Source organism: Vulpes lagopus, chromosome X, assembly GCF_018345385.1.
Source record: "Vulpes lagopus strain Blue_001 chromosome X, ASM1834538v1, whole genome shotgun sequence".
NCBI classification, from domain to species: Eukaryota; Metazoa; Chordata; class Mammalia; order Carnivora; family Canidae; genus Vulpes; species Vulpes lagopus.
In genome coordinates this window covers 15,762,044-15,788,574 of record NC_054848.1, presented here as the reverse complement: position 1 = coordinate 15,788,574, position 26,531 = coordinate 15,762,044, and the positions used below count along the sequence as shown (strand labels likewise).

The 26,531-nt window shown below is 43.6% G+C and overlaps 1 protein-coding gene across 7 annotated transcripts in view; it reads left to right on the top strand.

Moving 5' to 3' along the window:
• Nucleotides 1–26,531, top strand: part of SH3KBP1 (SH3 domain containing kinase binding protein 1) — a 342,506-nt gene that overhangs the window by 41,694 nt on the left and 274,281 nt on the right. For 6 of the 7 annotated variants that reach the window (XM_041740052.1, XM_041740047.1, XM_041740050.1 and 3 more), the window contains exon 2: nt 15,337–15,494. In XM_041740052.1, the coding sequence (XP_041595986.1) occupies nt 15,337–15,494 (158 nt within the window). Of the gene's footprint in view, nt 1–15,336; nt 15,495–26,531 lie in introns of those variants that run through there. The other variant, XM_041740049.1, reaches the window with a different exon arrangement.

Sequence of the window (26,531 nt, the reverse complement as noted above, 5' to 3'; positions counted from 1 at the left end):
TCTCGTGCCCTTAACAAATTCAGGTATTGAAACACATGCACGTGCACACACACACATAACTTTTAATATCTTGTTGCCTTTAAAAACCCCATCTTCCTTTTCAGGTGCATTGCTGTGTATAACATGGTGAGGTGAATCACTTGTGAAACTCCTGGTTACGCCAGGACAAGTTACACGAGCATTTAGATTTTTCTCTTCATTTTTTAGGTTCACTGAAGAACATTGTTCTTCTCCTTACACATTTAGAGCATTTTAACAATCCGGAAGTGTTTCAGCATGTATTTCTTAAAGATAAGGACTCTTTTCAAAACCATAATCACAATATCATTTTTACACCTACAGCAACTAACAATGTTTCCTTATCCCCAGGCTTTCAGCTCAAATATTCAATGACACATAGTTAAAATATGTAAAAAGACATTTGTTCGAATCTGGATCTGGAAGGTCCGTACTTTATGACTGGCTCGTTGTCCCTGGGTCTCTTTTAATTTAGGTTGCACTATCTCTTTTCCCTTTCCTTTGGATTATTTACTTATTTATTTGCTTATTTTTGGTTGAAGGAGCTAAGTCATGTGCTTGTAGAGTTTCCTAGAGTCTGGATTTTGTTGACTGCACCTGAGGGTGCCATTTGACATATTCCTGGGCCCCTGGGTCCCCTGTAACCTGGCAGCAAATCCAGAGGCTTGCTCTACGGGGGTGGCAAATCCTTTGGTCATAAGGCTCTTGAAGCCTGGTTGTCTCTTTTTGTAATGTTAGCAGCCGTTAGTGACCATGGCCTCGGTGCTGGATTACATTAGAGGTTGCGAGATGTTGATTATCTCATTCTTTCATTCCTTCTTCATTTGTTAGTCAGAATACTCCTATAAAGAGGAATTGCACCTCATCAACTATTTGGTTATCCTACGTTCATATGGGAAAAGCAGGACAGATGTTGGATTCTTTCCCTTAATTTCCCAGTTCTCAGAAAAATGAGTTGATTCTCCAGCATTCTCCAAAGGTGATCATTGATTTTTTAAAAAGATTTTATTTATTTATTCATGAGAGACACAGAGGCAGAGACACAGGCAGAGGAAGAAGCAGGCTCCAGGCAGGGAGTCCCGATGTGGGACTTGATCCCCGGACTCCAGGATCATGTCCTGGGCCGAAGGGAGGCGCTCAACCACTGAGCCACTCAGGCGTCCCAGATCTTTGATTTGAAACAAAATAACAACAACAACAAAAAACATTCTGAAGCATACATCATATAACATATATCGATTTGAGACGTCAAACCTGTTTGGCATGTTTCAATCCATTGCAGTTATTCTTACTGATACTCATATCATATCATTTGTGGCCAGTGGGAGCCTTTTCTCATTCACTTCTGAGTTCTTTTGACATGACTCTATTAGTCTTTGATGGCTTCCTTGCTTTGACAAGATGTTTCAGGCTTGTTACCTTTCCTGTTCCAGCCTTGGAACCAGCCATTTGTACAGTGCTACCTGGCTTGGTTTTTCTTAGTGAAAACTAGTATTTGGAAACTTAATGCAGTTATTTCTGGAAAAAAAAATCGTACAACTACTCTTCTTGGATCATCTTCCAAAGTCTTTTGATGTGGGACTGTTGATCCTTTTAGTTTTATTTATTTATTTTATTAACCTCATGTTTCACTTTTGGAAAAGGTTTTCATGATGTTAAGCCCTGGTCCAGTTTATTTATGCATCATTCTGTTTGTCCTACTTTAAATTGCAGTCCTCAAGGGAAGAAAAAAATGTTGGGTTTTAACTTCACACTCCTGTTCATCTCTGTCCATAAGCACTTAGTAAGGGGTTTTCTGCTTCTGTAACAAAGTACTTACAATGTAGTTGATTAATGAAATGTTCTTAAAGTAGATAGCCACTTTTAGCTCAGATTGTCTTTTATTAAAGCTGTTAAAAATGTCAACCGAAAAGAGTTACAAACCATTAGTGATTACAATGTCCACAGACTCCCCCTTGCCATACATACTGTCTTACATGAAACACCAGGAACCCATCGAGCCGAGCGCACTGTGGCCAATGCAGTGTTGCAGTGCCCCGGCTCTTCTCTCCAGACTGGATGTTGGGAAGCTCAGGGTAGTTACTCCTCTAACAGTTTGAAATTGCAGACTGCTTGGGAGAGCCGTTGCTGTGCAGTTACGCTCCGCTCTCAGCCCTGTGCCTTTCTCCCAGACCCTGTCTTCTTGGATTCTCAGCTTCTCATCCAAAAAAAAAAAAAAAAAAAAAAAAACCATCCTTGCAGGTTTCTCTCCACTCAGCAACAAGCACTGCTTGAGCGGTGGGGCCAGACAGTCGGCTCAGCACTTGAGGGCGGAAGCATTGGGCAACGTGCCTTTTCTTTCAGAAGGCCCCCACGCTTCCTTCTGCCTTCCGGGGGCTCACACCCTAAGGGACCATTACACCTGGGGTGGACGTGAAGCCTCAAGAGAGGTGCTGGATCTGCCGGGGGAAGGCAGTGAAGGTCCCCTGCGGTTTCCTGTCACCCTTGTCTACTTTCTCCCCCACCAGACAGTGTGTTTCTTATTCACAGAAGCCTGGGTGGTGACTCAGGCCTTGCCCCTGGGCAGACTGACCGCTGTTTTCTGTGGAATCGTGCCTCACTTCCCCCCTTTTGACCTGCTTCCCCAGTCTTCTGAGCATCCTTGCCCCTTACGCTCATTCCACTTAGTTGCCCTGAGGTCAGCAGAAAGCCTTTTGTCTTTCTTCTTTTCCTGCCGCATGTCCACCTCTAGAGCCACCTCCCCAGCCACCCCAGACTGTCCTTGAGAAAAGCCAGAGCTGTATTCTAGTACAGTCCTTACAAGGTATCTTGTACTATATAGGGCAATATGAATGAATTTTTATTTTTTTTATTATTTTTATTTATTTTTAAAGATTTTATTTATTTATTCATGAGAGACACACAGAGAGAGAGAGAGAGGCAGAGACACAGGCAGAAGGAGAAGCAGGCTTCATGCTTGATCATTGATCCCGGGACTCCAGGATCACACCTTGGGCTGAAGGCAAGCGCTAAACCGCTGAGCCACCCAGGCTGCCCTAACTGAATTTTTATTTTTTTAAAGATTTTATTTATTCATAAGAGACACACACACACACACACAGAGAGGCAGAGACACAGAGGGAGAAGCAGGCTCCACGCAGGGAGCCTGACGTGGGAATCGATCTTGGGTCTCCAGGATCATGCCCTGGGCTGAAGGCGACACTAAACTGCTGAGCCACCTGGGCTGCCCTGAATTAATAAAGAAGTTTAAACAAGCATTTTCGATGCCTTGTCCATAACCAAATGTGTTTCACCCACCCGTGCAGTGTCTGTCAAATAAAATTGGTTCATGGCATGAGTGGATGTCGGGGGGAGAAGCAATGTTTTCTAATTATTTTATTTTCTCTAATCTCTAACTTAATTAACCCATAGTATAAGCACACATTTGACTGTTTCTTCTTCCTTATTAAGATTTGGTTGGCCCCAGACCCTTTGGATCTTCTCACTGAGAAAAATAAGGGATCACCTTCTTTAGGCACCTGTCTTTAGGTCACTTCTTTGAATTTGAGAGCCAGGCTGTCATTATAAAGTCAAGGGGGAAAAAAGCCGTATCTATTCATCCTCAAGCCACTTTGTTACTTACAACTGTCAAGTATTTATGTAAAGCAACATTCATGTGTTTTCTTTCTTCTACTGAAGAAAAAAGGTTATGTTTTCTTTAAGTGGCTAAGCTGTTTTGACTTAATTAACTTTTTATTGAACTGGTTTTTTAAGGAGCAGTTTATTTTCTTCTCCATGATTGTTATGTAGAACCATTCTCTATACAGTCTTATCAACCATAATCAATTGTCTTGATTCTTTGCTAGTTTTTACCTGCAAAATCATCTGCACAGAATTCTCTGTATTCTCTTTTTTATTAAAAAAGATCTTTTTCGGGATGCCTGGGTGGCTCACCGGTTGAGCGCCTGCCTTCAGCTCAGGGCGTGATCCTGGAGTCCCTGGATCGGGCTCCCTGTGTGGAGCCTGCTTCTCCCTCTGCCTGTGTCTCTGCCTCTCTCTCTGTGACTCTCATGAATAAATAAATAAAATATTTTTTAAAATCTTAAAAAAAATCTTTTTCAGGCCAAGTTATTCTTCTCCAGTCTGTTGAAGGCACATTCTTCAAAGATCTGCACATTAGGTTTGCAGGGGTTAATTTCAGTCAGGAAGTATTTAACAACTCATTGTTTCTGGCTCCTTGGGTGAAGCCTGGTGAGGCCAAGCCTTCCAAATGCAGGCTGTCAGGGACTCACCCCCCAGCCTTTGTGAAGCACTTTTGGTTGAGGGAGCAGGTAACCCAGCTGTGGTCCTGCATCACATCCTCATCTCCACCCTGGGGCCCCTCTGCTGTCAGGGGCAGTGGTTGTGGTCGGTGGTGGTGGCAGAGGTGGGGATGGAGTCAAAGCTGATCATAGTGGCACTTGAGAGGTTTGGGCCAGTGGGCCATAACCTGTTTTGTGACTAACTGGTTGTGCTGGTTTTTGAATTTTGCTAGCCTTAGAGTCAGACAACTAGGCTCGCATTTGTAACGGCATTTCATTGTGCTTGAGTAATAAGCTGTGGTTTGAGGTGATGCCTTCTCAGGACATGCATGCAATTGCCAACAGTTATTGAGTACCTACTATGTGCCTGATGCCAGGTGAGGGGGAAGAGATGCTCAGATCTGCCCTTTAAGGGGTCCCATTCCAGGGAGCAGAGAGGGAGGATGTGCATGGGGAAACCTTCACAGCACAGCACGGTAAGGGCCTACCGGAAGGCTGTGGTTTATGGAGTAGCTGCTGCATACAGGAGTTTATACGCATCGCCCCTCAGTCGTTGCAACCACCCAAGCACAGAACAAATGAACTCACAGCTAGGGAATATCTCGGCCAGAAGTCACTCCCAGGCCTACCATGTCAAGGCCTGTGTTCCTTCTCCTGCGGCTTGTATCTTCCATGAAGATGCTTGGGATAGAGATAGCCCGAGTTGAGAGATGGGATTGGAGGCTGGCTTAGTGAGCAGTGTAACAGGAGTGTCATGGGAGGCAGTCGGCGGTGGGCCTTCTTTCCTCTCTCCCAGCTGGCTGCTGCTCTCTCTTCTCTCTTGATAGCTCTCTTTCTCCCTTCCCTGCTGAGGCCCAGTTCTGAGAGCTGCTGCTGGGCCCCTGCAGACATCATTTAACCCTGTAGGAAGCCATCCCTGCAAACGGTGCCTGGGGACAGAGTTCAGGAGCAGTGACTCTTAGTTCACTGGAGTCTGTGTTCTGTGCCTGTCTTCCTTGGGGAAGCTCATGCTCAGTTTCAGACAGTTTCAGGACTTAGGAATGAACGTTTGTTGGCCCCCGAATGGTCTCCTTAGTGGTGTGTTTGTGAAGATGCCACAGAAAAATGTGCTGGTGTGGAGGTCAGCTGTGTTGGACCTCCCAGCACCGGTGGCCTTGATCCAGGAAGTTCAGGTCCCCAAACCCTCTGCCTTGACACTACCGGGAGAGCTGGGGATGGTGAGAACTGGGCTTTGTGCAGACTTGTGTAGGGAAGAGTCTATTGTTCAAAAAGTTGATGTACAAGTGTATCTGTTGGGCAGCCTGGTTGGCTCAGCAGTTTAGTGCCGCCTTCAGCCCAGGGCGTGATCCTGGAGACCCGGGATCAAGTCCCACGTCGGGCTCCCTGCATGGAGCCTGCTTCCCCCTCTGCCTGTGTCTCTGCTTCTCTCTCTCTGTGTGTCTCTCATTGGATAAATAAATAAAATCTTAAAAAAAAAACCAAGTGTATCTGTTGAGGTTCTCTGGTTGCAAGCAACAGAAACCAACTCACCCTCAACCAAAGTAGGGAAGAGGATTTATTGGAGGGCTGCTGGCTGGTTTATAGAATGGAAGAAGAGCTGGAAGTTCAGTTTGAGAAAAGATAGCAACGAGGAAGCCCCAGAGCTCCTCGCCTCTTTGGGGAGCCCTGCTGGGGGATTTGCTCTAGCCACGTCCAGTCTTTGTCATGTCCATCTGCTATTATGAGACCTAGTTGAGTCCTATCCTGGCAGATGTGGGACATTTTGATGGACAGTCCCATCAGACTATATCTCATAGGAGAGGGGACGGTCCCCCAAATAGATTCCCCTTCTGAATGGGGATTGGTCTCTCCCTGAGACACAAAGGCAGTCAACCACCTCAGTGAGTGATATCTATGATCGTAAATTCCAAAATAAACATTACGTAGTCTTTTTATTTTTAAAAACTATATTCAAGTATAAAATATCCATTTTAAGTGTACAGTTCGATGATTTTAGTAAATTTATAGCATTGTGAAACCCTCACCACAGTTTAATTTTAGAACATTTCCGTCAGCTCAGTAAGATCTCTTGTATTCATCTGCAGTCACTCCCTGGCCTAGGCAACCACTGGTCTCCTTTCCATCTCATTAGATTTTTTAAAAAGATTTTATTTATTCATGAGAAACACAGAGAGAGAGGCAGAGACAGGCAGAGGGAGAAGCAGGCTCCATGCAGGGAGCCCGATGTGGGACTTGATCCCGGGACCAGGATCACGCCCTGGGCCGAAGGTAGGCACTCAACCTCTGAGCCACCCAGGCGTCCCTCCGTCTCATTAGATTTGAACATAAGTTCCTGTATGTTCTTGACCAGTATAATTTTTTCTGGATGTTCTGGGAACTATGCTATACATGAAAAGATTAAAAAAAGAACCCAATGGTGTGGATGTCTCTATCTCTCTGGTCTCAGTTTTCCTCCTTTTCACTTTGTATCTTCTCTTCTCTTGCTGGAACCATGACCTGGGAGAGTTTAGTCCCAGTCTTGACACTGCCGTGATTTAGCTCTCACCCTCTCTGAGCCTCAGTCATGGAATCTTCCAGGCCTCAGTTCTTCATCAGTAAAATTAAGAAAAGGATTTGACAAGATGGTAACTAATGTTCTTTCTATCTCTAATCATCAGGAATCATGATCTTTCTTGGTGAAATCTTTTTTGGCAAACAATTACTTTTTGATTTTGTATGCTTTCCTCAATTAGACATCTGGAACAAAACATTACAAAATTATTCTTTAAAATTCACAAATGAAACAGTTCTTTTTCTTTTTTGTTGAGATACAATTGACATATAACAGTTTCAGGTGTATAACATAATTATTTGATATTTGTATATATTTCTTTTTTTAAGATTTTATTTATTTATTTATGAGAGACAGAGAAGAGAGGCAGAGGCACAGGCAGAGGGAGAAGCAGGCTCCCTGTGGGGTGCCCGATGTGGGACTCGATCCCAGGACCCTGGGATCATGCCCTGAGCTGAAGGCAGATGCTCAACCCCTGAGCCACTCAGGCATCCCTGATATTTGTATATATTGCTTTCTTTTTTTTTTAGATTTGATTTATTTATTCATGAGAGAGAGAGAGAGAGAGAGAGAAAGAGAGAGAGGCAGAGACACAGGCAGAGGGAGAAGCAGGCTCCATGCAGGGAGCCCGATGTGGGACTTGATCCCGGGACTCCAGGAGCATGCCCTGGGCGGAAGGCAGGTGCTGAACCGCTGAGCCATCCAGGGATCCCTATTTGTATATATTTCAAAATGATCAACACAGTAAGTCTAGTGACTATCACCACACACAGTTTAAAGAGTTTTTTTCTTGTGATGAGAACTTTTTTTAAAATTTTTTTTTGTGATGAGAACTTTTAAGAGTTAATCTCAGTAACTTTTATATATACAGTTAAATATTATTAACTGTGGTCACCATACTAAATATTACGTCCCCATGATGTATTTATTTTATAACTGGAAGCCTGTATCTTTTAACCCCTTTCACTCATTTCACATCTCACCCCCCACCTCGCCAAACCTTGCCTCTGTCAACAGCCAATCTGTTCTCTTTATCTATGACCTTTTTTCTTTGTGTTTTTTTTAGAGTCCACATATAAGTGAGATCATACAATAATTATCTTTCTTTGTCTTTCTCTTTCTTTCACTTAGCATAATGCCCTTGAGGCCCATCCATGTTGCTGCAAATGGAAAGATTCCATTCTTTTTTATGGCTGAGTACTATGCCATTATGTATGTGCCACATCCTCTTTATCAGTTCATCTATTGATGGACACTTGGGCAGCTTCCACGTCATGGCTCTTGTAAATAATGCTGTAGCGAACATAGGGGTGCAGATCTCTTTTCACATACGTGTTTTCATTTTCTTTACGTAAATACCCAGGAGTGGGATCGCTGGATCATGTGGTAGTCCTACTTTTAATTTTGGAGGAACCTTTGTACTGCTTTCTATAGCAGCTGCACCATTCCCATCCATGGTGCACAAGGGTTCCTTTTCCTCCATTTCCTCACCAACTCTTGTTATTTCTGGTCTTTTTGATGCCAGCCGTTCTCACAGGTGTGAGGTGATATCTCCTTGTGGTTTTGATTTGCATTTCCCTGATGATGAGTGATGTTGAACACCTTTTCATGTACCTATTGGCCATCTGGATGTCTTCTTTGGAGAAATGTTGATTCGGATCCTCTGCCCATTTTTAAAAATCAGATTGTGTGTGGTTTTTGTTTGTTTTGTTTTGCTATTGAGTTGTATGAATTATTTATATATCTTAGATATTAACCCCTTATTAGATATATGATTTGCAAATATTTTCTCCCATTCAGTAAGTTGCCTTTTTGTTGATTTTCTTGGCTGTGTATACATCTGAAATTATTTTAATTAATTTATTAATTTATTAGTTTATTAATTTTTAAAGATTTTATTTATTTACTTGAGAGAGAGACAGAGAGAGAGCAGGAGCAGAGAGAGGGACAGAGGGAGAGCGAGAAGCTGATGTGCCCCGCTGAGTAGGGAGCCTGACTCGGAGCTTGATCCCAGGACTCCTGGATCATGTCCTGAGCCAAAGGTACATGATTGATTAGCTGGCTGAGCCACCCAGGCACCCCTGAAATTATTTTTTAATTAAAAAAAGATTTATTTATTTGAGAGAGAGAGCAGAGGGAGGGGCAGAGGGAGAGGGAGAGAAAATCTCTGGCAGACCCCCTACTGAGTGCGGAGCCCTGATGCAGGACTCAGCCTCACAACCTCGAGATCATGACCTGAGCCAAAGTCAAGAGTTGAATGCTCAACTGACTGAGCCACACAGGCGCCCCCATCTGAAATTCTTCATGCTTAAAACTGCTGAGAGGTTTGTGGCATCGTGCGTGTGTGTGTGTGTGTGTGTGTGTGTGTGTGTTTACACACACAAAGGAAATTAATCGGGAAACTTTTCTTCTCCTCTATGCTCTGGCTTATTTGGGCATTTGTGAGCTGGACGCTATGCTAGGCAAGGGAGGTAGAATCCTGCAAAAGATAAAGTCAGACTTGCAGTCAGACTGCAAGCTCCATTGGGCTGAACCAGCATGAGCTTCTGGCATGGTAAGTGCCAGGAGACAGGAAGTTTGGTGCAGAAGTGGGGAGGGGCTGGGTCACAGAGCGGGGCCTCTGAAATGCCACCGTGAGAAGTTTGCTGTGAGAAGGTACTTGGCAGCTGGCTTAGCCAACTGACAGTTAAAAAGCACCCATTTCATGTTTGGGGGGAGGACCCATTCCAGCAGGTTTGAAGGCAGAGATCTGGGTGGTTGACATGTTTTGCGTGTTCAAGCAGACCTCTTATCTCCTGGCTCTGCCTGTTTGTACACATGGCTTAACCGTGGCTTCGCCTTTTGCAGCAGCGCTAGATGCAGCCAACGTGTGGAGGCTGGCTTTTGGCGCAGCAGGCAGCTGGAAGGTGGTAGTTTTCTGACGGGGAGACGTTCTTAAGTTTTGTAATTTATGGTGTCTTTAAATATGGGATTTTGTTTACTGTTGCCCTAATTATACCTCCGATATATTTTATTTAGCTTGGTATTTTAATTTTGTGCTCATGCCCACAGGTAGTTTCCCAAAGGGTACCATTAAAAAAAAAACCTTAGGTAATGTTTTATCATTTCTGCAGCTTCCCAAAGCCAAGGAAATGGGTTTCAGGGACGCAGACTTTCTCGTGGGCTTTTGTGAATATATTTTTTAAGATTTTTATTTATTTATTTATTCATTCATTCATTCATGAGAAAGAGAGAGACAGAGAGAGAGAGAGAGAGGCAGAGACACAGGCAGAGGGAGAAGCAGGCTCCATGCAGGGAACCCGATGCAGGACTCGATCCCGGGACTCCAGGACCACGCCCTGGGCCAAAGGCAGGTGCCAAACTGCTGAGCCACCCAGGGATCCCCTCTTGTGAATATATTGACTGTGTTTATGAAATGTGAGGTCTTGATTACCTGTCTGCCACGTATTATCCTAAATTAGCTCTGTCCAGTGAAAGTATAATACCAGGCCACATATGTAATTTTAAATGTCCTAGTAGCCACATCCATAAGGTAAAAAGAAACAAGCAAAATTAGTTTTAATGATATATTTATTTAACCTAGCATGTCTAAAATAATTTCAATGTGCAATCAATCGAAATATATGAGATATTTTACATTCTTTTTCTCCCAATAAGTCTTTGGCACCTGCTTTGTATTTTATGGTACATCTCAATTCAGACTGTCCACATTTCAGGTACTCAAGAGCCAAACATGGCAGGTGATACTGTAGTGGACAGCCAAAATCCAGAACCTTTCAAAGGCTTACAGACAACAATGGACTTAGCCTTTCAAGGGGATAGGAGAGACACAGCCTCATGGTTTATGAGCTCTTAAGAATACCATACATAGTTTTCCTCCTCTTAGAGCAACTTGATATATAAAAATTCATCTTGACAGGAAAGGTAAAGCAGGAAGTGATTATTCATGTTACAAAAGCATTAACCACAGGATTCTTTAAATAGCAGGCTCCCTTAGTGCACTGAAGAATCTGACTCAATTTGCAAAAATGTGATTGACACTTGGCATTTTGGTACCATCTTGATTGGGCAGAGAACTACCTGCCATTAGACAATGCAAGCTGAGCAGCTGGTTTAATCATGGCTTTTAATGAGCACCTACTACATGTCATGGATGCTCATGGGAGAGAGAGAGAACAGAACTAAGAGCTAAGGGTTATCTGCACCCAGAAGGCATTAGAGGCTCACTGGGACCATGAGACACATGTGCAGCCACCACCACATGGAATTGCCTTGAGGCCCAGGGCCCAGGGAAGACTGGGGGCTGGAGGAGCCAGGAAGGTGATACGAGGCAGAGCCCAGCTGGCACCAGAAGGCAGACAGGGCGTATGTGATGACCTGGTGTCTAAGAGATAAAACAAGTGTAGATCTGGAAAGACCAGGTCAATAGGATATTGGAAAAACTCAAAAATTATGTAGTTATGCTTTATTTATCCCTGAGCCCCCACTTCTTACTCCTCAGCCTTACTTACAGTAAGCATCAATTAAGGTGTGTTCTCAGGCCCATCAAAAGAGGGAGGCTGAAGCAAAACCAGGGTGCGTTTCTCATCAGTTTGTGGCAGCAGACAGCAGCTGTTAACTTCTCAAAAACCATATTAAAGCAGATTCCTCTGTACTTTTCCAGCTTCATTTTTGGTAAGGCCCACTTAGAGAAAGTGAGACTTGCTCTTTAGGAAAGAAGCAGCAAGGCTGTGTTCTGGAAGTTGATGGGGTTCTGAGCTCCCCAAAGTACACAGGATTCAAGTTCAGTGTCTAGTTGGACTTTTGACTAGATTCCTCCTTTGTAGCCTTCCTGTGCTCGCTCTCCCCCAGACAGGTCTCATGTACTGCTTTGCCCCTGATGCCACTCACCCATGATTTCCTGTTCCCATCAGACAGACTGTGAGATTTTATTTCCAAGTGCTAATGGGATCAGCCTTGGGGAGCCTAGGTCAGTGTCCCAAACCTTTCTTGATTAAAAAAATACCTATTTTTACAAAAGTAATCGAGTATTTCCATGTATATATTTAGGTATAGATTATGTGCATATATTACTGTAGTAGTTGACTGAGAAAACCCAAAAGAAGCTTCTAAACATTTGTTATTAGGTTTAGTGGACACTCCAGTCCACTAAGTGTCCTCACACTTTAGGAACATATAGGATTGAGTATTATATGACTTCAGTCATTGGTAGAAAGTGAAGGCATTTGTCTTCATGGCTCAGGTGCATTCTTTTAAATATCTTGCAATCCCAGTAGTTCAATTAGGTTATATACACCTATATCAGTGGTGGAAAACACCCTGTATTATAAATTGTCTTGATAATTTAGGTTTTGGTCGTCTTTCTGGAAGACCTGGTTGGCCTGTCCTTGTGTTCCCCTCCCAATGTAGCTGGCCAAGAGCTCACACCAGAAGCTGTAAGTGGTAGCTCTGCCATTTCCTTGTTTCCTTGGTCACATGTTGAGTATTGTCTACAACCCCTACTTTTTTTTTCTTTTTCTTTTTTTTTTTTTTATGATAGTCACAGAGAGAGAGAGAGAGAGAGAGAGAGGCAGAGACACAGGCAGAGGGAGAAGCAGGCTCCATGCAGGGAGCCCGACGTGGGACTCGATCCCGGGTCTCCAGGATCATGCCCTGGGCTGAAGGTGGCACTAAACCGCTGAGCCACCCAGGCTGCCCCCACAACCCCTACTTTCTTAACACAAATCTTTTCAAGCCTTTCATCCATTTAGTGAGGGGTAATAGCCACAAAGAGGCTCTATCAAGGAGGCATTACAGAGCTGAAAGCTGGCTCTGGCTCTAGCCACCATTCTTGTCGAGGAGCACCACTGTCCCTCAGGCTGCTTCCTGTCCCCAGAGCACCCTTGATTGCCGGACCTAGAGGCTGGGTGAAGGAACCAGTGTCATTCTGCAAATAGAATATTAGAGAAGTTGAATTTTTTATCTTTTTAAAATTAAAATAAAATGAATTGATGTTTTAGTTTTTTTTCATGATATCAACTAATCCCTGAAGTGAGTCCATCACACTTTGGAGAGTTCTGGCTCAGAAAATGATCTTAACTGTTTTGCTGAGCTTCAGGTTCTTTAATTGGGAAGAAGAACATCATAATATTGTGAGGATTAAATGAGATAATGCAGGAAAATGTCAGGCACAGGAACAATGTTTTTTTTTCCCATTCATGTATTTATTCCACAATCAAAATAAATCATAATTTAAAGCCATAATATTTTGAAAAGGTAAAGGAGACTTTGTGTCACAGTTGCATTAATAAAACACACTGGCCTAAAGTGCAACACTAAACAGGTGTTTTCTGTTCCCGAGGTGGAATAAATACGTAACAATTATACATAAAATTTCACTAAAGATCAGAGATGAGGCAAATAACCCTTGGAAAGAAACTCTCCAATGAATAGAGGCAGATTACACATAATTTTCCAATAGCAGAGCTTCAATTAGATCCCTGTCTAGATCATTTAAAGAAAGTTATTTTTTAATGGACCTGGTTTTGATCGTCATGATGGCTCATTTTAACTGCTGGCGAGCAGAACATAATACAAGAAAATAGGAGTGTTTCTGCCTTTGTACTCATCAGGAATCACGAAAAATCTGAAGAGGCCACTTTGTTTCTGTTCTTATGCGCCTTCTTTTTGTTTATAAGTGATGAGAAGGGGGTGGGGGCAGCCCGGTGGCTCAGTGGTTTAGCCCTGCCTTCAGCCCAGGGCCTGATCCTGGAGTCCCAGGATCGAGTCAGGCTCCCTGCATGGAGCCTGCTTCTCTCTCTGCCTCTCTCTCTCTCTGTGTGTCTCTATGAATAAATAAATAAAATATTTTTTAAAAAATAAGTAAGTGATGAGAAGGGTTTACAACTCAACTTCATCCTGGGCACATTCATGACAGCAGTCAGCCAGCTAATTTTGAAATGAAGAAATGATTCAGGCAAGGAAATTTCACTTTGGGTTGCTTATGAACTGTCTGTGTTAGCTGACTTGAACGGACGGGGTGAGCATGCCAGTCTGGATGGCCAGATGATCCTGAAGCACTTTGGGAATTCATCTCTAATGAATATGCAAACCCATTTGACAGGGAGCCCACTTACCTACCAATCTCTTTTCTGGAAACCTACCCCAGTGGACTGAAATTTCAAAAGTCATTTTATGTTTTTTTTGGTCTCCTACTAAAGAAATCTTCGCCAAACCCAAGATTACTAAGGTTCTATCCTGTGCTTTCTTCTGAAAATTTTATAGTTTTAGCTCTTAGGTCTGTGATCCATTTTTAGTTCATTTTTGTATGTGTGCTTCCTGTAGAGTTCATTTAAAATGTTTCCTACTCCATTTCTGTAATCCCCAAATTGCTAATTCACCACTTGAGGTTTCACCTAATTTTTGCTACCCTTGTATTGATTCATTTGCCATTCATTCATTCATTCATATTGACCTGGGAATATAGAGGGAAAAGGACAGGAAGTTTATTGAAGTGGGTGTGAAGCGAGACCAAGGTGTAGATGAATTGTGTAATCCATATATGGATAAATTAACGTGCTTGCTCAGGATCGCTTAGCTCTGCTAACTTGCATCTGTACTTTGTCAACAAGGAGACCCATATGTGTCATCTGTTGCCTCCACCTATGATCACGTATAAAAAAATAACCCAAGATTGGGAGAACACTTTAAAATGGTATTGCTGCCTGAGGGACGCCTGGGTGGCTCGGTCAGTTAAGTGTCTGCCTTTGGCTCAGGTCCTGATCCCAGGGTTCTAGGATCAAGCCCTCCATGTAGGGAGTCTTCTGGAGATTCCCTCTCCCTCTGCCCCTCCCCGCTGTTTGTGCACTCAACTTTCTCTCTCTCTCTCAAATAAAGTCTTAAGAAAAAAAAAAGAGGATGTTGCTGCCCAAGAAGCCCTCTGTTGAGAAGGCAGTTGTGCCCACAGATGTAAGCAGCCTGAGACATCGCTTTGGCCAGCAGGGCCCTCAGTGTCAGCTGTCTTTACGCATGTTGTGGCTGAGAGGGGCATCAGTCTGTGGAGCGGGAGTTATTATCACCCACATTTTGCATGCCTGAGGCCCAGGGAAGTTAACATCGCACAGTTCGTCTGGGCAAGGGTGGGGACCCTGACGTACCCAACTTGTGTCTGTTACATGCCTTCTCTGTGCTTGGGGAAATGACGCTGCCCTCCCTCTGGGAGTGCAGATGTTGTTGGCCTGCTGTCACTGTGTGATTTCCCCTCCAAAGCTCCTGTTGGCCCGAGGCCTGTGGGCCACTCGGCCTGACCACGGACCTGTGCTTTGTGGTTTTTGTGCAACAGGCCTCAGGTTAACCAAATCAGGTTGCTGTGTGGGGGCCCTGTTATTTGAGGTATTGGTAGAGGGGACCTTCCTTTAATATGATGGCTGCTCTTCCAGGGCTGCTGGGCCTCAGACTTCTGCAACATTCGATCTAAAGTGCTCTTGTTTCTGTCTCTCTTCCTTCCAGTGGAGGCCATAGTGGAGTTTGACTACCAGGCCCAGCACGACGATGAGCTGACTATCAGCGTGGGTGAGATCATCACCAACATCAGGAAGGAGGATGGAGGCTGGTGGGAGGGACAGATCAACGGCAGAAGAGGTTTGTTCCCTGACAACTTTGTAAGAGTGAGTACAACGTGAAACCCTTTTCCTGTCACCCATGTGGGTTCTCCTGACCAAAGCTGTGGGGGCACTTGAGGAATTTCCTGGGCTCTCTTAGGGGATGCATTGATGGTTTGACCTCTTGTGTACTGTCAAGAAGAGCACATAGAGCCTTGTGCTAGATATCTAAAGACCCATTTTGAACTCACTTTCTTAAGGCCCAGAATGTTCTCTTTTTAAACTGTGTCACTGGGGGCATCTGGGTGGCTCAGTGGTTGAGCATCTGCCTTTTACTCAGGTTGTGATCCTGGGGTCCTGGGATCGAGTCCCACATTGGGCTCCCCGCAAGGAGCCTGCTTCCCCTCTGCCTAAGTCTCTGCCTCTCTCTGTGTCTCTCATGAATAAATAAATAAAATCTTAAAAAAAAAATAAACTAAGTCACTTAGAAAATGCTGAAAAAATATATTTATATTTTATTTATTTATATTTTATTAAATTATTAAACGATGTTTGTTTATGTACTTGTTCACTGGCTTTGATGTTTTAAAAGAACTTTATTCTTTTCCATTCCATTCAGAATGAGGTGAAAGTAGTTTTGACTATTTCAGTCAAGTAGCCACCAAACTAAATGTAGAATTCTGATTATGCTGTTTTCGACCTTTGTATTGATACTGCTTTTTTGATAGGAACTATATTATTTTCTTTTCCCTTTATGGCCATGAAGCATTGAATAAAATATACTTTCTACTTTTTCAGCAAAGTTTTGAATATTATGCCCTTTGCAGAAGTCATCTAGGGGTTTAATTACAAAAATGTAGCTCATTCATGTTAAGAAATAACATACTGCACAGTTGTACATAATAGTTGGAATGGGGTGAAAAAAAGGGCGGGTCACCTTGAGGCTGTTCCCTGTGGGAAATGCCAAGTAGATCTACACATTTTTTGTACCATAAACTTCCTATCTAATGCTGGGGAGGACTGGATTGTTCTCAGTAGGAAGGGCTGTGTGCAGAAGTCCCCAGGGCCTCTACTGTCGTCTCAGCGGGTAGCGGACCATGCCGCAGACGTGCGGCTGTGGGGAGCAGGTGGTGCCAGCAATGCTGCGCCGAGAGAAGCAGGTGCCCTGGTCAGAGGGCCTTGAGGGCTACGTGGGAGGGTTTTGTGAAAAGAGATTGATGATGAAAAACAGTATCCATCCCCTGGATCCTCTACCTGTACCCTGCCCCCCAGTCTAGAACAGAGAGGATCTCGGCTCAGTCTTTCCTCAGGATCTTGCCTCCGTGATCCTGCTAACATTTCTTTTGTTCAATTGTTTTTGTTGTGCTGAAGTCTGGGGGAAGTTTTGTGGGTAACATGCTGACAAACTTGCTTTCTGTAAGGAGTTGTGGGAGTACAGACTTTTTTTTTCTTGGACTACAGTTGAACCTAGCAGCTCTCTCTCCTTTTAAGAGTAGGAACGCATTATATCTGGGCTACCACAGACTGACTCTACTGTAATGATGTGTAAATGGGGGTGAAATATTTGGCCCTTCCAAACAAAACTCCCAGTCTGAGGACAAGGACCGCCCTTGAAATTGACCCAATTGTGGTGTGGAAGGAGGATCTTTCCAGATAAAAGGGGCAAAGTTTTGTGTGAAGATGGAGGAGAAAGGAATGAGAGAGGAGGACCATGGGAAAGAGAAAGGAAGATCTGGGAAAGAGAGAAGAGGACCCTTGGAAGGAGGTGAGGACTGTGGGAAAGAGAGAGGAGGATTCTGGGAAGGAGGTGAAGACTGTGGGAAAGGGAAAGGAAGACTCTGGGAAGGAAGGGAGGACTTGAGAGGAGGGAGGACATCCCTGGGAAGAAGTGACAACGGTGTTGGCACCAGTTTTGAGGGGAGACCAATTCTGAAAGCCTTATTTTGATGTCCTATAGGCTCAGTGCCCCTCATCCCAAACCACAAATCCATAGACTCCTAGAACTTCTGAGTTGGACTTTGCTCAGTGCTTAAGGCTGGGCAGCCACATAAGCATTTGTGGGGGCTGGGGGCACCAGGATGGGGAGGCAGAGAACGGGAAGAGCCTATCCTCCTTGCTCAGGGAGCGCTGGGGAGCAGGAGCTCCTCACTGAACCTGGGGCCACAGGGGCATTTCTCCACCCTTCTCCACCTGCTGGGCCTGGGGCCACCCCAGCAGGCTCCTGCCCTCTGGCTTCATGGGCTTTGGCTCAAGGGGAGTGCTGGCGGGAGATGGCAGTGGGGAGGGAGGGAGGCCAGCCAGCCAGGTCGGGGATTATCCTGCTGGCTCGGGGCCTCCTCGGATTGTCCCTCTGCCAGCCGGTGGCTGCTCCTAAGTCCCCTGCCTCCATACTCCTTTGTCTCCATCCCCTGTTTCTAGCCCCACCTCCTGCCTCTGCCGTAACTCACCCACTTTGTCCCGCCTCAGATTACCTAATTCGGGTGTGCCATCTGTTTGCTTTTTGGAGCCCAACTACCTCATCTGGCCACTCTGAGGATTAGAGGAGGCAGGACTCAGCACGTGGCTGGCCACCTACAGCGTGTGCCGCTGTCCCATGTCACCCTCTCCCCTGGCCCGAGGGCCTAATCACTTGTCCTCTCACCTCGGCTAGAGCGCTTCCAGTGTGGAAAGTCACACTCTCGGGAGGTGCTTGTTCCAATGGAGCCAGAAAGGATGTGGCAGGAACGGCTGGGGCTGCACCACTTGTGGCTGTCACATTTGGCAGAAAAAGGAACTTCTATTCTTTCAGATGGCTGAGTCTATTTTCAAGTCTTCACCCACTGGGAATGTTTTAGGCCTATTATTGAAAATCTAGTAGGTGGATGCAGTGGAGTTTAACAATAACGTGAACTGCCATAGAGGGTTCTAGAAGCTGAAAATACATCTTTAAGTAATAACAATCATATTGGCATAAGTTTGCAGTTTTGAGAGTGGGTTCACATATGCTTTATTTAGCCTAAGAATAATTTGTCCCTGGATTGAATTGGGTAGTCTTGTGGAATCCCATTGTTTATTTGTGTGCTTCTGTGCCAGTCTTAGCACCGTCAGAGAGCTTACCTTAAGCATTTTCTTGATTCATTTATCAGATTCATCGGTGTCCCTATGGAGCATGGTCCCCCAACACGTTGGGATTCAGTATCCACCCTCAACTCTGTATTGTCACAGTTTCTCGAAAGAAAAATACCAGCCATTCCAATCACCCCCTTGTTAGGAAGGTGCCTGGGCTTTGCCAGCTCTCGAGCTGAGATTTGTTGGCAGGCATAAATGTACCCAAGTAGGGTACAGTCATGGCCTTTTGGGTTTATCCTCCTTTTTCTTTTCTTGACTTAGTTCTTATTTATTTACTGTACACGTGGAAGAAGAATCCTTTAAAATACCCCTTTCCTTTCTTTCCTCTACCTCCTTTTTTAGAATCCATTTCTCTCTCTTGCTCTCTCCTTTTTAAAAAATTTATTCACTTCTAGGTGAAATTTACATAGAGCAAAATGCTGAAGTCAGAACTGTATGTCTTGATGATTTTCTTTATATAAATATGCACCTCTGTAACCGTCATCCAGATCAATCCTAGTTCTCTCCCACCAGTAGGTACCATCATGCCTTTTCCCAGTCATACCCTTTCCCATAGGTAATCTATCATTATAGATGAGGCTTGCTTGTATTTGAATTTCATATAAATGGAATCATAAGGTATGTGTTCTTTTATGTATGGCTCCTTTTGCACAATAAAAATGTTATTACATATGTCAGTACTTTGTTCTTGCTGTATAGTATCCCATTTTATGAATATGCCAGAATTTGTTTATCTGTTCTCCTGTTGACAGACATTCGGGTTATTTCCAGTTTGGATGTTTTATGAATAAACTCTCTGAACATTCTTGTGTAAGTCTTCTTATAGACCTAGGCCTTGTTTCTCTTCTGTATTTACTCATGGGAGTGGCATTGCTGCTTACTCACTTTCAGATGTATATACTTTTTTTCCGTTTCAAGCTGTGGCCTCTTTGGATGGGTAGGTGGTATCATGCTTGTGCTGGAGGCTTCTTTGTGCCACACTAGCCAGCTGAGCTAATCACCCTGAATCTGGTTATCTTCTTGTAACTGCCCTATTAGTATGACTGCTGAGGAGTCCCAAGGCCCAGAAGTCACTCTCCCAGAGACTATTTGATTGTGGGACCCAAGAAGTATCAAAGACTAATTCTTAAGTTGTTAAAAACATGCAAATAGAGAAAGTTATATTGTGTCAAAGTTTACAGGACTCATTTAATGAAAGAACTAGCAGAATCACAAAACGGATTCAGTGAGGATATGAAGAACAAATGAAAAAGTCAGCAGAGAAAGGGATGTTCAAATAAGATTGCTAAGTTATGTTTAAAACAGGTTTGTGTTTTAGAGAACAATACAGTCTTAACCTCTGGGCCTATCATCTCTACCAGAAAAGGAAAAAAGAAAGGAGCACACCTTATCATTTTTCTATATGTTATTCCCTGACTTTTATAGGGCTGTAAAATGTCCTAATAAAGTATTAGTTAAGTTACATTTCCAGAGAGAATCAGATGATCCTGCTGGGGGTGGGGCTTATAGAAAATATATCAGCATGACATTAAAAGATCACACCACCATCCTTTGTCGCCTAATTTTTAAGTTTTGGATGTTAAAATGGACAATAGACCACAATAGACCGTAATTTGGGGTGCGATAGTAGGAGGTACCAAGATGAAATCCTCAAAGTCATTTATTAAAAAAAAAAAAAAAACAAACCCAAACAGCTGCCCTTCTGGGATCCGAAACTGCCACATAGAACAGAAACATAGCCACCTATTAAAGGCAGATATGGGCTTTTTCATAGAAGTCCATCTTCCCCATGTTGGATTTAATTACCAGGGTCTTTCTTTCAGAACCTTAGCCCCAGATCCAGACAGTAGGGTGTTTTAGTCCAGCAAAGGATTTCTAAGCCGCATTTTTTATGGGTTCTCCTGACATGTATCCACAGATACACATTTTTTAATGGCCAGCTAGAGTAATTTGAAAAAGAAAAAACCTTGAAACTTTAGCTTGGGCCCATGGGCATGTAGCTGACTGCTTTGGGAGGGGACCTTTGGTGAAGCACAGCAGGACCCAGGCCCTCAACATTTTGTTGTACACAAATAGACATGTGGAAAGCAGGAAGCTGCGGTAGGGGTTAAAAGAATATGCTTGTTGGTTTTGAAATTGATCTGACACTGTCTGTGAGGAAGTGAGCCGTTCTCTCTGCCTATTTGTACATGTGTTAGGGAAATGTACACTTTGCACGCTGCAGGCCCATCGCAGAAGGCTGAGGTGTGTTTACTTGCAGCTTGCGCGTTTAATGCTGAGTATAACAATTTTCAGCTTGGTTTCCCATTGCCTAAGTCTTCATTTGCTAGGCATTTTAGATCTCTCTTTGGCATATCCAGAGCCTGTTTTGTATTTGTGTAAAGTGGTTGAAGAATACCATTGTTTTGTACTCAGTGAGGTGAAAGGTCAGGATTTTGCATTTTTGTACCATTCTGAGAGAACAGTCACTTTGCTGAGGATTTTTTTTTTTTTTTTGGCATTAGTGCTGATTTTAATTGTGGCACAATATAGAAGTACAAGGTTTTACTAACTTGAGCTGATAGAAGTTTTAAAACATGCCCTATTACGCTATCAGGTAGCCTCATAATAGAAATGTATCTCAGGCTGCCAAAGCTATATAAAAGATACAGGACAGGATGGAGATTATTTCTTGCTTTTTTTGGTGGGGTGAAAGAAATAACTGCTAACCCAGCATCATGATGTGCTTATTTGGAAAAAAATAAATGTTAGCATTTTAGTGATAGTTTCATCTTCCATTTCTTTTAGTTGGGTGTGAAATAAAAGGAAACTTGCTTTCTCAAGTTTGACATTTTCTTGTTAATACACCTTTTGTGTCAGTAGGTGGCCATCCATTAAGCCCGTGGGAGTCCTCCTAGGTATTTCTGAATTGTGGTGTGAACACATGTGTTTGAGCCCCAGCGGCTTGTCTTCTTACAGCATTTAGTTGTTGTTTTCTTTCTTATTAGACAAAATATTAGCAATGTACCCTTTCCATCTTCCCTGCCATCAAACCCATTAAGATCCCAAATCCTCATCAAATGTCCAGTTTGAAAAGTAGGGGGATGGTAGTTAAGAAAAAAAAGTTCTTATGCAAACTATCCTTTCTGTAAGCCTAGGCCTGTGTTGGAACTTTCCCAGGACTCTAAATTTCTACTTCAAGTTACTGGACTTTAAGTTCTATCTGCATGAGAGGAACACACCACTGAAAGGAGGTACATATATGTTTACCCTTTTCCTATGATAGTCTTCGCCCTCAGATTTTAGTTCTGTCACAGAAGAAAATTTGAGTTCTGTCCCCTGTGTCCTTTTCAAATCTGGACAAAGAGCACAGTCCTCTCACTAGAGCTGTCTGTGCTTCTCAGGTCTGCTTACGTGTGCTGTATGCTCAAGGGGTAGTGGGGGTCCGGGGACTCGGCTGGATAACCAGGACACTTTCCCCTGTTCCTCTGCCTGTGCTGGTAGCTTGCCCCCCCCATTCCCCTTGAGCCCCACACTCTCCAGAACAGATGACCTGACACATTGGGGCTCCTTGTTCACACTGCTTGTCTAATGCCTTGATTATTCAAACTTTGTTGGCTCTCTAATTTCATTAATTAATATGGGAACACATCCATCGCTCTCGAAATAAATACTCCTGCATCATTTCTTCTAATGTTGCCAAGCTCATTTGTTTCTGAGTCACACCAGTCTTTCCATTTTCAATAGCAGAATGTGGCCCCCTCATTACTGTCAGAGGTTACGTTAAGCATCGAGTGGATCCTTGTCCACTGGTTTCGCAGTACTTGTGACTTTAGGCCTCAGTTCGGGTAGCTTTCACCTTGTAGGCACCTTAATTCTCAACTGACAAGGTGGAATTCTTGATGAGATCATGGAAGCTGTTGATAGAACAGGTCTGTGAGTAAGTCAGAGGTCATTATGTATTTCTTGACTGTCAGAGCTGTGCCGTGTATACTAGTAAGTCAGAGACGTAGTCTCTGGGGGATTAATGGCAACAGAAGTGTGCTGGATAAACAAGAGAAAGACATTCTCTCTGGAAATACAGACATATAACGGAAGGTGACAGGTGTGTGTGTGTGGGTGGGGGGGCTTCACTTACAGTCTCATGTGGATCTGATTGTTCTGCTACAGAGGAGAGAACCCTTGCAATGGGACATACTTCAAAGAGGTAGTGTGGCGAGTCAGTTCAGTGCAACACTGAATCAAGTTTCCTGTATTAAGGGAACACACGTCGGTTTTATGGACCTGGTGACTGTGTAGTTTGAACTGCTTTCTGGCCCATGGGCCCTGTCAAGGAGACTGCCACTCCTGCCACACTCTCTGCTTGAAGACCCCGTGTCCCGGGGAATTGTCAAAGACAGGGTTTCTATTCCTTATTCTGGTCTGGGCAGGTAAGATGTGGTTCCTTCCTCGTCATTCCTTCTGCTGTTCCTGGGCAGAGGCACTTGTTCATCATAGCCGGAGGAGGCGGATGATGTGACGCTGCTCCTCAGGAAGAAGGAGCAGAGGGTGTTGTGTTTGGGGGGCACCGTGCCCACCCCTCGGGCTGGGCTGTCTCTGCTGCTCGGGTGGATGCTGTTGGCTGTGAGTGCCCCTTGGTGCGATGGGCTATTCTTTATTTTAAAAAGAATCACGATTTTTTTTTTAAGAATCACAAATGTACTTCAACAAATGGTGTAGAGTAGATATTTCCAAGTTACTGTTATATATTCAGAGACCCCAGAGTGGATCTCGCTCATCAAATTTTTTTTAAAAAGATTTATTTATTTGAGAGAGAGTGAGTGCAAGCCGGGGGTGGAGGTGGAGAGAGAGAGAGAAAATCCTGAGGCAGACTCTCTGCTGTGTGGAGCTCCATCCCAGGACCCTGAGATCAGGACCTGAGCCAAAACCAAGAGCTGGCTGCTCAACTGACTGAGCCACCCAGGTGCCCCAAATTTCACTTTTTAAAAAAACTTTCAACCCAAGGGACATTAACTTTATGCATGATATGGAATATTATTTTCAAGATATTTGTGTCTCTGAGAAAGGTAGCAGGAATTATCTGGGTGTATTAGATAATGTGCTTATGACACCTAGTTGTCATAGGTTTGGCTGTGTAGGGTCTCCTGTCCTTGTGGAGGGAGCATTTACTGGTGTCTGTTCCATGCTAGGCATTGGAGGCTATAAACACAAATGAGACACATTAAATGGAATAATATATTGTCAGACGTATGACTTCTTCCATAGGGTGACAGTTTTAGCTCCTGTGACCTGGCCTTTGGTCATTCTGTACCCCAGACAATATGTGTTAGACATTGTTCTACAAAGATGGTCCTGAGTTAGATACCACTTGGGAGGGTTTTGACTGGGTTCATCAGGCAACTCTGTTAGAATGTGTTAAATGAACCTACGGTTGGTTATCTTGTGGCCCTGATTGCTGTGTTACTTTATCGAATAATTTTGGCTACATTCTCTTCCAGGCTTACTGGCTGCCTGGCCCTGTGTATATAAACTGCCAGTGTCCGACTGTGTACAAGGACATTTACTGAGCACTTACTGTGTGTGCCAGGCAGGAAGAAGACTAAGCCCTTCACATGTTTTTTCATTAAATCCTTATGACACTCTATGGCATAGGTACTGTTCTTTTTTATCACGCCTATTTTTCAGAAGAGGTAACTGAGGCATGGGCATCTTAAGGTTAAAAAACATGCACAGTCACACAAGCTAGGGTTGGGCAGAAAGTGCATTGGAACATTGGGCAGCTTGGCACTAGAACCTGAGCTCAAGCCCACAGCATTATCTACATGTCCGCATTGCCCTGATAGGAGTAAGCCCCTTGCTGTTGTTGTCCGCTGCATTATGCCTTCCCCAAGTGTCCACTCAGTATTTTGCATATTTGCACCACTCTGAGATAAAGCTCACAATATTTTGCTCTTCTTGATTTAAGAAAGAATCAAAATTTACTTCCATAAGTGGCATAAAGTAGAGATTTCCAGGTTACTATTTTATATTCAGAATCTACTTGTTTTATTTTCTGACTTTTAAAGGATCGTCTTCAGAAATCAGCTATTTCAATTCAAAAGAGCAACTGCTGCCTGGATTTTTGGGCTTGTGCTATTTTTCCTACGAATTGTGAAAGCAGGGGCACCTGGGTAGCATAGTCAGTTAAGCATCCAACTCTTGGTTTCAGCTCAGGATCCTGGGATTGTGCCCCATGTTGGGCTCTGTGCTTAGCATGGAGTCTGCTTGAGATTCTTTCTCTCCTTCTCCTTCTGCCCCTCCCACGCATGCTGTCTCTCTCTCTCTCTCTCAAATAAGTAAATAAAATCTTAAAAAAAAAACAACAACAACACCAAAATCCCCAAAGTGTGAAAGCAAGGCAATTTTGGAAAATATTTCATTTTATTAATTAGGAAGGAAACTTGTTATTTTGTATTGTTCACGATATGCTTTTCAGAAGCAGTTTGACTGTCTTTTCTATCAGTGGCTAATAATCCAGATGTTTGACTGCCCAATTGTTCCCCATCCTTAGGGTCCTTGAAAGCAACCAATTCCTGCTCAAATTATTCTTTAAAATTTAAATACATAGTTTTCTTTTAGAAAACAAAATCCTAACGTCTAGAACCCGTTAAATGCTATTGTGAGAAATGTTACTCCAAGAAGGATCTGGAGTAATTGAGGGCAAGTGTGTCACCAGTGAGAGCCCACACCATTTAGCAGATTCCTCAGACTTCGTCACTATTGCAATGCAGGAAGAAGTGGGGGGGGGGGGTGTCTTGTGATTCAGGGAGAGTAGTCCCCTGACCCAGTTGATCTTGGTGATTATGCATAATTGAGTCCTATTTTCTTAATGACAGGATTATTGAATCTGAGCTTAGAAAAGGACTTTGAAATCATGTGTTTCAACCCCCAGCTTCCTAGCAGATCATAATCTAAACCATCTAGGATATTGCTGTGATCATTACTGGGTATTTACACTTGTGACATGTAGGGTCCCACAGGGGCTCCTTGCCAGTGGGTCTCCAATTGGCCGTGCTCCAGATGAACTCTATTGTCAGAATTTTGGAGTGGGGAAAGGACTTGGAGAGGGGCCTTAGAATATTTTTAAAGTTCAGGTGATTCTGCTGCTTGATAAAGCGTGGGCACTCTTTTTTTATACAATGGCACCGATAGTAAGCATCATCCTTTTTTTAAGATTTTATTTATTTATTCATGAGAGACACACAGAGAAGCAGAGACTCAGGCAGAGGGAGAAGTGGGCTCCATGCAAGGAGCCTGACGCGGAACTCCATCCCAGGACTCCGGGATCACACTCTGAGCCGAAGGCAGGTGCTGAACCTCTGAGCCACCCAGATGTCCCCATCCTTTTTTTTTTTTTCCCATCCTTTTTAATCTAATATTTTTTCTCAAGCCACATGGGTTGGTAGCCTGTGACCTATAGTTCTACATTTGAAAATATTATAATGTTACTGCTAAAGTAGCTTTTGGATATATGTTTATGTATACATACATACATATGTGTATCTATAAAAACATAATCCTCCTGGAAATTATAAAAATAAATGCTTACCACAAATATACAAATGACATAGCAATATGTAAACATATTGCTTAGTTCGAGTCTATTAGAGTTAATACATTCTAATTGTAGAAACTCTAGACTAAATAATGAACTCCATTCTGCCCTCTATGCGGTGGTAGTGAGGTAAGCAGAATTTCTAGGATTGGTCTCCATAATTCCACACCCAAATACCTGGGGCCTGTGAATGTGATGTGCTGTCCAGTAATACTGTTATGTTAGATATGTTAGATGGCACAGTTGACTTTTAAAAAGGGAGGCATCCGGGATCTCTAGGTGGTGCAGCGGTTTGGCACCTGCCTTTGGCCCAGGGTGCGATCCTGGAGACCTGGGATCAAATCCCACATCTGGCTCCCGGTGCATGGAGCCTGCTTCTCCCTCTGCCTGTGTCTCTGCCTCTCTCTCTCTCTCTCTCTCTC